The sequence below is a fragment of the Geospiza fortis genome, unplaced genomic scaffold (genome assembly GCF_000277835.1).
Source record: "Geospiza fortis unplaced genomic scaffold, GeoFor_1.0 scaffold361, whole genome shotgun sequence".
NCBI classification, from domain to species: domain Eukaryota; kingdom Metazoa; phylum Chordata; class Aves; order Passeriformes; family Thraupidae; genus Geospiza; species Geospiza fortis.
In genome coordinates this window covers 3,739,311-3,751,315 of record NW_005054356.1, presented here as the reverse complement: position 1 = coordinate 3,751,315, position 12,005 = coordinate 3,739,311, and the positions used below count along the sequence as shown (strand labels likewise).

Here is a 12,005-nt window from a genome sequence, read left to right as displayed (position 1 = left end):
TGTTTGGACGCCCGGCCTCGAGGCGGCCCGGGCCCGCTGTGCCCATCCGTCAGAGGTCACGAGAATGCTGAAGGGCCTGGAGCATTTCCGTGCTCAGGAAGGGCTCAAGGAGCTGGGGCTGCTCAGGCTGCAGCAGAGCCCCAGTGAGAGGGGCCTCAGCCCTGGCTGTCCCTGGCTGTCCCGGTGTGCAGGAGGTCAGAGCAGGCCCAGGCTCTGCTCCAGACCCAGCGATGGCCCCGGAGCCACGGGCAGGGACTGAGCCCAGCAATTCCCCTGCACAGGATGCAGAGCTGCTGCCCTGGGCAGTGCCAGCCCTGAGCAGAGGCCAGAGAGGCTGTGGGGTCTCATTCCAGAACAGTCTGGACACGGTCCTGTGCCGTGTGCTCTGGGCTGGCGCTGTGCCAGACTGGCTCTGGGCCTGTGCCCGTTGCAGCCCGGCCAGGGCTGGGGGGGCCCAGGGAGGGGAGGAGGCGTCGAGTGAGTCGATGGCCATGTGCGAGCCTCGCTGGGACACCCTGCCCAGCCTGCCATGGGCTGGGACAGTGGCATTGATCGGGCAATCCTGCGAGGCCACACAGGAGCTGTGTGATTTATGCACTGCCACGCTCTGAAATCCAAATTCGTCACAGAACCACAGAATGTGCTGAGCTGGAAGGCGCCCACCAGGACCATCGAGTCCAGCTCCTGGCCCTGCACAGGAATCCCTCCATGTGCCTTCCCGTTTTGGGTTAACACCCTGAGAATAGCGCCCAAAGGCTGGGCTGTGATCTTGCTGGTGAGCCCTGTGCACATGTGTTCACACACACCTGTGCAGAGCCACTGGACGCCCCATTTTGCAGCAGGAACATTGCATCAGGACAAGACCCCACATGCAGTTCTTCCTTGTGGATCATGACACTGCTCAAGATCCCTTCAACAAATGAGGATGAATTCTAAAAAGCCCTCTAGGAATGGCAGGAATGGATGGCTTTTGTTACTTGAGAAAGACACAAGCACTTGGAGGAGGAAGTAAAGTGTAATTCCCTCCATCCTCAGTGTTCACACCCTTTCTGGTTCAGTGACACACTGGAACTCAGCCTCACAGTGCTAGAAAGGAAATTTCATTCCTTGCCTGAAGTATAGAAGCAGAGAAAAGTTGTCACCAATTCTTTAGACTTCATGTAACTTAAAGATCTCCTGCATTTTCAGGTGACTGGTGTCCTGACAATCTGTACATGCTGTTTATCACAATTCACTGAAGTAGTGCTTATGAAGAATTGAGTGACATTTTATTGTGTCGCTGAGGCTGCTTTGGGACTTTCTGGCTCAGTGGGACGTGGAAATCCCCTGCTTGTCACTGCAAGTCACACCTGGGTTTCACTGGGTGTGAAATGGCATCTTCACATCAGTGGTCGTAAGAGTCAGGAGGTCACAAAATCTTTTTACATGGGAATGTAAATTAAAAAACCAGGAATACGCAAAACTTGAAAACCAAAGCTGGTGCTTTGGTGTTAAAGAGCCCCTAGAACTGAGGTACTTTGAGAGCTCCCTGAGACATGTGTGGAATCTGTCTCAAGAAAGGAAAGCAGAGAGAGCTGGTTTGGTTTTCCTATAACAACATAATTCTGCCTTCCAAGAGTAGATATTTTTCCTCTGATGGCACAATTATTGAAGCATGTTATTGAAGCATGTTGGGCAACATTTCAAAATGATGCTAAGTCAGAACCATATTCAGAATCTATCAGTTAACTTCATGGCTGCTTGAGCCAGTCTGCTCCTGCATAAAATACGCAGCCCCCAAACCTGAGCACCTTCCTACTTCAGCACTATTTTATTTGTGCCTTGCCACTGACCACTTTTTAGCCATTACTTAATACAAAAAATACAACTCCAGAAGAACCACCCACAGACCTACTCTAAGAGCTGGATTTGAGTAAGCAGAAGTGTCTGAAGGTTGGAGGAACTGAGGATAGTGGGACATGATAATGCAGCTGGAGAGAGAAATATTTGAGAGGTATTTAAGGGAGTGAACACAGCACAGAGATCTGTGCAAAGGACACAACAGCTCAAACACAGAGACTTGGAATCCAGAGAGGAGAACTGAACAGGCTGTTGGGCATTATTCCCTCTCCTGAATTCTGGCAGCAAGTGAGGGTATCTGAGTAAATTTGTATCTTGCTGTATATACTTATCAGAGGACAAGGTAGGATAAGGCTGGGATGGAGATAGAGGTGGATAGAGAGTTCCCTCAGAGCAGCAATGTCAGGGAGTTTCCAGCTGGGAACACTCCCAGCCATGATGTTGGTACTCAGTCCATGATTACAATGTGGAAAACCATCTGAGAAGAGTTTAGAAACTGGAATTTGGCATGGGAGGAGATGAAATTACACCCAGATAGAAAGGAGAGTGTCGGGAGGCAGAAACACTCAGTGCACAAGAGGGGTGCTGCAGGCAGAGGTTTTGAGCGTAGGGGAGAGAACAGGAGGGAAGGGAGACGTGGCAGCAGAAGCTGGAGCAGAAGGGAGCCACTGCCTGCCTCGGGGTAAAATCTGCAGTGACAGGGCTGGGAAAATGGGGCAAGGATGAGAGGGGTGTGAAAGCAGTCCTGAATGATGGACAAGATCTTGTTCTCATTCAGCTCAGGAGGGTTCTCGTGGTGGTTTGCAGTGTGACAGCTGTCAACAGAGAGCTGGGGGAGAAAGATGAGAATTTACAAAGTTTGTGTGAAAGATTGATGGTAAAGCTAAAATTCGAGCAGTGGGGAAGAAGGAGAAAAGGAGCCTTGACATCATTTTTCTCCTATGTGTACAGAGTGAACAAAATGAAACAGAAGTTGATGCTAATAGTCTTAATCTACTTTTTCTATTGCAGAAGTGGGTATTGTTTCTCACAATACAGCCACTAGAAAAATCAGTAAAATCACTGCATTATAAGAGACGAAGCACTTCACACCAGAGGGGAGACAATTAGCACTCCCAAGCTGAATAAGTTTAATTGCACATGCATTGTGCTGCTGCTTCAGGTCAAAACTGTGCCCAGATTCATCCTAGTACTAGTTCAGGAGCAGTGTCATGCTTGGGTTTTATTCAAATACAAAATAATTAAGACAACTATTGATGGTTTTACACACAACATAATTAATTATATAATAAATACAAGTAAGTTAATCAGCATTAGGACCACTGATCTCACAATGATCTTTAAGACCCACTAAGCCACCCAGCTTCTGTGCTGCTCAGACACCTGCCAGCACTGGTGCCAGTTTCTGTTGAACAGTCAGATCAGGGACAACTTCCCATTTTATGCTCTCTGCTTTGTTGAACTCCCTCTCAATGGCTGAGTTTTCAGATCTAGTTTTGGATTAAAAGGTGCAATTTGGTTTTTTCTCTCTGGTTCCAATATATTTCCCCCTGAACAGTAACAATCAGTCTATAAGAAAGTTTTTAATTGTCACAATGTCTGGAGAGAGAGGGTAAAATGTGGCAGGAACAGAGGAGGAGATGATGCTCGAGGTTGCTGTGCTTGGCACTAGTTTCTCTCTTTGCCCATGTCTCCTGCAGCATGGCACAGGGGAGCTAACAAACATGTTCTAAAGCAAGGAAGGGGTTGATAAGCAGTCCTGGCCCCTGCACAGCCCCTGCTCCTGCTGATCCTGGTATCTGCACTTGCCTCAGCTCTGGAATGCCAGCCACTGAAATGTTTCGCTGAAGTCATCCCTGCACTGAACTCCACAGGCAATCTGTCACTGAATTCATTTCTGCCAAGATTCCAGTGCAGGCTTGTACTTGGGATCCTGACAGGCCCTCAAATAAATATTATTGATTAGTCATCATTATTTTTTACTGTTGATATGCAGAAGGTTGTGTAGCCTTGCAGTTGGGTTTCTACACAGTAGACTGGAAAATCTATTTGATTATAGTGTTTATATTGGCAGTGAGGTTCATCTTTATTGCAGGCTGAGGTTAAGGTCTCAGATTTTGTCAAAAACCCAAAGCAGAAGTGAAGCTGAACCCCTGAACCTTAGAGCAGACAAATCCTCACCAAAGAGAGCAGCTAGGCATCTGGGGCTGACTGGATTCACGTCCCAGAACACAAATAAGCCAGGCCTTGGGGTCTGAGTGCATGTCCCAGCTTCAGCATCCTCGTGGGCCAGAGGGACTGAACTGCTGGGCCTTGTGCCTGACCCCCTAAACCTGCTCAGGGACAGGGAAATCACAGTGCCAAACATGAGTTACCTTCTCCCCTGCATTCAACATGCTCCAGCCCTGCTCTGAACTGATGGGAGCCAGGAAGCAATTAAAGCTCCTGCTCCTGCCAGATGATTGAGTGCTTGCAGACACAGATTCCTGAGAAAGTATAATAGAGAAAGTGCATTAGCAGAGTATTTGTGCCTTCCTAGGAAATGAATATGGATGTAATTAAGAAAAGCTGATTTATGTGGAACTGTAAAGCCAAGGACATAAAATGAAAAATTCTCAGTAAATGTCAAGTCAGTGTTTTGTGGTGGCCAAAACAAGGCAAGGAGAGTATTGCAATGGTATTAAGGAACTGAGAATTAAAATGCCACTATATAAATCCCTAGTACATGAATATTTAAGACGTTATATGGAGTTCCAAGCACCTGATCCTCAAAGTTTCTAGAAGTGCTGTTCAACTATAGTCTGTTACTAACATTTTGAGAACAGCAAGATCACAAGACTTTCTTTTGCTAGGAAAAGCCAAATGGTTTCCATGGTGTGTGTGGTGAACTGTGTGTGTTTGTAGATCCCACTAAGGCAGGAAAGCCTGGATGTTCCTAATGCTTCCTGTGCCCATGGGATCCATGGATTACTTCTTTCAGAGCGGCTTCCTGAAGCAGGTGGGTGCAGACTGAGACCGGTTTTTCTAGTTTCAGGCACTATTGTGTCTGCTCATGTCCTGATGCCGTGGAGCTCTTGGGGTTGTTCCTTTATAGCACTTATTTTTTTCCTGATAAGTCCATCACCTTTAAGCGTAGTGAGAAATGTCACCTACTTACTGAAACCTGACTGCCCTGTCACATTTCAAACTTTCACGCACTGCAGCACACAAAATGCTCCTGTACTGGGACCCTGACTGACATGTGAAAGCACCTTCCTCCAAACATGATCTCATCAATAAATGAAGGAATTTTACCAGGTAATTTTCATAATTAAAAAAGTAGCCATGGACCTTCTAAAAGCTGAACCCTAATTCACAGCAGTCAGGTGATGAATAATTCATACTCTGGACTTCAGTTATATATCCCTGCATAGGAATGAGGAAAAGATGAACTTCATGAGGCTTAATTTGCATTCCAGCAAACGATCAGCATTATGTAAATTTAAAAAAAACCCCAAACCCTCATTATTTGGTCATTAAAATTTTTGTAACTATTTTTAACTGAAAATAATGATTTTTCCTATGAAACCTTCAAATGAGATATAAATAGATAAAACATATTTACTGCAGATTTCACTGACCCTTAAATTCAGAGATGTATTTCTGTGTACATTATTGCTCTGATTGGTCTACAGCAAATGAAATTGTATATGATTTTCTGAAAAAGTACAGGCAAATGTCACAAAATGTACAGTTCAGTCACTGTGATCCAGTTACATGTGGATTCAAAATCTGCATCTTTTATTATTTGAAAGCAAATTCCATCTGTAGCATCTGCTTTGGGCAGTCAGCAAAGGAGAAATGATCAGAATCTGTGCAGCCCAGAGGACTAGCTCCAAAGCAGTCCACTAGAAAATAACCTTTATTGCAAGTTTTGTTGCATTATTTTTATCAATGTGATGACTGTGAAATATGAATTTATCATTTATCTACAGACTTTCTAAATTTTTTCTAACATTAACAACTGCATCTAATGTGCTAAAGGAATGCAAACATGAGCAAAATAGGCAGCATTTTTAAGTAATTGTTGCTTCTCCTGTCACACCATTAATTTTCTGATCCAGGTGTCCACAAACTCCACAGGTATCCACAAAAAAAAAAAAGAGGACATATTTTTAATATAGATATATAAAGCCATTATTGGAATAATCTCATCTTCCTCCCAGTTGCACATCTGATTGCAAGAGCTTCATAATTTCCAAGTTCTGGCTCTATCTATCAGGCCATGAGACAAAAACTTGCATTGCTCTGTTTGCACATCCTTCCTCAGGATCTGGAGCAAATACAGACTTCACTTTGCAAACTGGAACTTGACATCAGGAAAAAATCTGCACAATCTTCCCTGAGTGAATGGGGTCTTCTCTTCCCCTAAACCTGGTGAGGGCTCACTTCACAGACTCAAAATGGGCTTAGTTCCTAAAGAAGGGAAGGAAAGGGACTCATCTGCTTCTGGACAAACACACAGAATACAAAATTATTCCACACACATGTCTCCCTTTCCTATCCAAAGAATATTCCTTCTCCCCAGTCTAGGCACAAACCACTGAACTCTGCTTTCCTCCTAAACCGCCCCAGCCATGAGCACTTCTTTGGAGCTGCTTCATGACAGTGTGTACATGTGCTGAGGGAAAGGAAGAACACTAATTAGTATCTATTTAAATTAATATCTTCAAACCACAGAACAAAGACAGGACACATTTCAGGGGTTTTCTTCCTTGCTCATCTTTATTTCAAAATTATCCATAGCTTCTGCTGAATAATGATTCATTTCCAAATGCGGAAGATCATTTAGCTTTGTGTTCTTTATTAAGACAATTATTCTTATAAAAATAGAAAAGCATTAGCCTTTATTAATGTTTAGTTTACCATACAGTCCATTTCTGTCGGAAGGAGCATTCTGGGCTGCAGAATGTTTGATTTGTTGTTGATGGTGTTTAATTGTTAGGTCATAGCAGGTCTCCTGGCCACCACACAAATAATCAAGCTTTTGCCATTATATGTTTAAATCTACACAGACATCAGAAAATGTTTGTCTAGCAACATTACTTTAGGATGAACTCTCAGGTTGTAGCAAACAAGGTCAGGAGCCCCTTTAGGAAGGAGACAATTTCGTTGCCTCCCAGTTTGGATTCTCCATAAACACGGTCCACAAAGGAGATGGGAACCTGTTGAAACAAGCAAAATTGGTTTTGAGGTTCAAAACCGAAACCATCAGGAATTCTGGAAACAAAAGAAGGCCCTTTGAGCTGGAGCTTGTTCAGGCATGGGGAGGAGGCAAGCACCAGGCTGGCTCCTTTGTGGCAGCTCTCACCAGGGCTGCAGTGGTGCCCCACAGCTGGGGAGTGTGGAATGATTTGGTTTATCACCTTCCAAGCTGATCCAAAGACATTACTCATGGCTGGATGATCCACCCAGGCAGAGCAAACTAACAGCTCACAAAGCCTGCAGCATTTCCTTGTCAGCCAAACTCAGAGCCTTTGAGTCAGTGCCTCAGGAAGCACAGAACAGCTCAACCTCACCCTGGCTGCGAGATGACTTCAGACCATGACAGTGCCTACTGTACACGACCTGTTTTTATCAGTCTTTGGCCATTTTGTAGATTATCTGCAGCATTTACGGGCATCTGACACATTAATTTTGGTCTCATCACAAAGTGACACTGTCCAGATGAACTCACTGCTCATGAGATGTTGGGAACATTCTGCTTTCACTCCTCTAAGCACACACAAGGGACACGTGACAGGACATTCTGTGTTAGAATATTCAACCATTTCCATAATGTTTGTCAGCAAAATTGAAATACTTCAGGAACTAAAATAAAGAACTGCAATTGTAATAGGCACTAAAAAATTGGCTTGGTGTTTTGCTGGCAGTGTCAACCAGAAATCATCTGGCAAGAGGAACACACCAATCCCCAGCCCTCTGCACGTGTGCCAGAGGGTATCTCACAATTCCAGCAGGTCAGGCCAAGACAGGAAAGAGCCCAGGACAAGAAGATGGGAGGAAGATGCCCGGAAAGGCAGGCAGAGACTCAGCAATGACTCTGCTGTCTTAGCAGCGTCACCTTGATGATCCCAGTGACAATCCTGGCAACTCCACACAGCTGATCTGCAGGAAATGGGCAAAAGTCACTGAGTATGGAGCCAGGGCAGGATGGCACAAGTGGCATTTCCTGACCAGGATGAAGAATAGTTAATATCTCATTTAAGGAGGGGACTCCAGGGTTACCCTTCAGCACAGGAATTGAGCACTGAAACTCTGCTGAAGAAATATTTTTTCCCTAGGATGCTGTTCCACAAGCAAAAAAGGTGGGAGAAAAGAGCTGCTTTGTTGTGAGGAAATGCTCTACCCTGTGTCAATGGAGAAATGCCACACGTGAAGTTTAGAGAGAGAAGTACAAGCACCACAATTCTCTGACAATTCACAGTCCTGGAAACGAGGATGAAGACCTGGCTCTGAGATTCTCCTGTAGAGAGAGATTCCTAGTGAAACATCTTTAAAGATGCAGCAAGAGCAATTCAATGAAATAAAAAAGGCAGCAGACTGCTGGAGGTAGAGAATCTAACAATTGCATGGAGTTTTTTCATTGACTGTAGACAGCACATTCAAGGAGTTTAGAAGCAGAAAGTTGTGAGAGCTAAAAAGTTGGAAAATAACAAGGCAATAGTTGACAGAACAAATCTGAAATAGATTCAGGCTACTGGAAAAACGAAATAATTTGTAAAGACTTGACTAGAGATGTCTGTACAATAGGAAGCAGGGAAGAAAAGGCTCAGAGCAGCTTTGTGGTATATTTTGACTTCTTTCCCTCCTTTGAGGAACTTTGTAAAATTGTGTGCCGCAGAAGGAATGGCAACAGGAAGAGGGGATAAATAACTGCACTTCAAGTCTGGCATTCACCTGACACAGCTGGAAAAACAGAACTCTACACATGTAATTTCTTTGTATTAATTTAAAATCTTGGCTGCTTCTTGGCAGTAGCCAGAAGTCAGCAATGTGTGTCCCCTGGGAGGGAAGCACAGTGTGCCCATCCCAGCTTGCCCCATACCTCTCCAACAGTGAATCCCAGCTGCCGAGCCCGGACAATCATCTCCATCTGGAACACATATCCCTTAGAAACACACTTCTCCATCAGCTTCTGTAAGACTTCTTTCCTGTACAACCTGTGAACAATTCCAAAGGAAATAAACACTGAAGCCCAGTTTCTGGAACACAGAAATCCAGACAGAGTGTAGGAATCTGAACTGCAATCACTCAGCTCATTACTATTTATAAACTCTCTAACGAGGTCATGGGAGCAGCAGTTCTTGCAATCTAATCCACTGTTCCTTCTACCCTTTCCAAACAGATTTCACAGTTCACAGTAAAGAATGTCGTTCTTACTCCAGTTCCTTGTCCAGCAGTTTCTTAATTTCCAATAAACTTTAGGAATTGCAAACCAGACCCTACCTGAAACTCCCTGTCAGATCTGATGCCCCCGGTCTCAGCAAGACCTGAGTCAGAAAATTGGCTCCACGACTGTGAAAGAAAACATCGATGTCAGAGGTGTTTAGTACAATAAGATGGGCACTTACTCCAGCCATGAAAAACCAGGCACAATCCAAATCCACCTCCAGATCAGACTGCAACACAGCCGGTGCTCCAGATTCTTTGCAGGATAAATAAATCAACATGAACGTCTGCCTGTTGTCTGGGAGGGACAGGAGCATTCCAGCTGGGCAGGTGAGGGTGTCCCTCACACCTGCAGGGCTCAGCCTCAGCTTGTTCCCTGGATGAACTGGATGTCTGTCCCAGCCTGAGGCCACTGTTCCAAGCCCTTTTCCCAGCCCACCCATGCCATTCCAGCCCTTCTTGGTGGATTTGAACCAAAGAACTGCCAGTGGTGGGTGCTCCTGGTATTCAGTGTGACTGCAGTGCCCAGCAGGGACAGCACTTCTGGGGACTGAGGAGTTCAGCTTACAGGGATGCAGTACTTGGAATTATTATTTACAACTAACAAATTTCTGTGTGAAGAGCTGAAAAGTACTAACCTGATTAGCTTTCTTTTCAAATCCCAGCCATACACTCCTCCATTTCCTTTATATCTTGTTCCAGATACAATATCAAAATTGCCTTCTTTCTGCTTTCTGTAAACAATTGGTTTTATTAGAAAAACTGGAGGAATGTTTCAAAGTTCAAATTTAAAAGTAAGAACAATCACTCACTCACTCAGTACAAAATCTGTATTTTACAACCTTCTGAACAAATAAGAAGAGATGAAGGGTGGCTATGAGCATTATTCAAACATCTGTTAATTGTTATCTTATAAAGAACTACTTCAGGGAATCTAATAATTATCTTTTAACCACTATGCAGGCACAGAATTTCATAGACTGCCTCATAAATAATTTATAAAGATCAACTTTCATACTATAATCAACACCTACCTGATAAACTCTGGAATGAATTTTGGCTGAAATGAAAGAAAGACAGATCAGAAAGAAGGGCAAGCACTGAAAAGTGAATTCCAGCAGAGTGTACCAGAGCAGATGAACTGCAGCCTTACATGGTGGGAGAGGTCAGCATCCATGATAACGATGAAATCTCCAGTGGCATACTTCATCCCATGAATGTAAGCAGTGCCTGATGGAAACAGAAATAACTGCCCTCACTCTTCTGACACAGAAATGCACACAGAAACTTCACCTGAGGATAGGCCACTACTTGAAATGTCATTTACAAAGCAGCACCTGCACTCAGGAGCCTCAGGACACAGGACTGGGCTCCAAATCATCACCAATGCTTCACCCCCCATCCTGGGCTCAGTGGGTCAGGGCAGCACCGAGGAGCTGGCCTGAGGTTCTGGTTTAGAAACATACTGGGATTTTTATGTGCATTTTTTGAGCTTGTTTGTTTACAAAAAACTTGATGAAAATGTGTTTCTGCTTTTGGGCTTTACTGTGATTTCTTCTGGACCTTTATACACCCAATCAATCAAAACATACAGCAAATTCTTTTATTTGCTTTTACTAATCAGAGTTAATAAGGACTTACCCAGGCCCAACTTCTTTGCTCTGGGTCGCAGAAGCTACAGAGATATAAAAAACACATAAATGACTTGACATACAGTTTAAAAAAAACCTCTGAAATTTCCTATATATTTTTTTCTTAAAACAATCTTCATAAATGCAACTTAGCCCAAAAATACTTTAAAAAACTTGGCATTTACACAGTGACAGATTGGAAAAGTACCTGACTGCCACTAAGTAAATGACAGCATCTTGTATACAACTGAGGGTTATGCAGTAATATATTACAGAGATAAAAAAAAAAAAAGAATTCCTGTTCTTGAGGAATGCAATGAGACAGATTAAAAATAAATCATAAGCCCAGCCCAGCTTTCATCTTTCCAATTTCCTTACTCCTGCAGTCAATTAAAATGAAATTAAATCTTATCCAAACCCCATCTTTCCCTCAGGCCTGCACCAAGTACAGCAACACTCACAGTCATTGCTCAGGAGCACACAGCAATGCACCAAGGACTGCCAATGTTTTGCAAGCAACTCATGATCTTGCATACTTGATCAGAATGAACTGTCCTGAGCTTACACTTGTCTAAAGTGGTGTACAACAACTTGTTTAAGGATGTGAAGAAAAGGCAGAATCTAGGGAATCCATCCCAGCTCTCAAGGACTTACAGTACTTTCCAATATAAAAAAAAAATAGAAGAAAAATTACTGAATACACAACTCACTATTTTATCTGATCCATATATTTTTTCCAGCTGCTGAGCAACTTCCTGGGTACCATCCGGGCTTCCATCATCTATGATGATAATTTCGAAGTCGATCCCACTGAAACGAGATTGATTTCCCAATGAGCAGGCAGGGCTGCCCAGGGACGGTTGGAGCGCCCATCCCTGGAGGGGTCCCAGGAGGGCTGGAGGGGTCCCGGGAAGGGCTGGAGGTGGCACTCGGTGCTCGGGACAGGGCGGGGATGGGGCACGGCTTGGACTGGATGTTCTGGGAGGGATTTCCAGCCCAGTGACAGGTGGCTCGGTGCGGGTCAGGGACACCCGTGTGCGCCCGGAGGTCACTCCCTCGCCACCTGTGCCGCCCCGGGTCACGCCATGGCCGGGCGCTCCCAGC

The 12,005-nt window shown here is 44.4% G+C and overlaps 1 protein-coding gene across 1 annotated transcript; it reads right to left on the bottom strand.

Moving 5' to 3' along the window:
- Nucleotides 1–6,575: 6,575 nt before the first annotated feature.
- Nucleotides 6,576–11,779, bottom strand: DPM1 (dolichyl-phosphate mannosyltransferase subunit 1, catalytic; the record flags this gene model as incomplete). Its single annotated transcript, XM_031059105.1, has 8 exons — nucleotides 6,576–7,043; nucleotides 8,927–9,041; nucleotides 9,328–9,396; nucleotides 9,909–10,004; nucleotides 10,305–10,330; nucleotides 10,424–10,500; nucleotides 10,912–10,945; nucleotides 11,612–11,779. Coding segments are annotated over 8 exons (690 nt in total), but the record flags the coding sequence as incomplete, so codon positions are not given.
- Nucleotides 11,780–12,005: the final 226 nt, after the last annotated feature.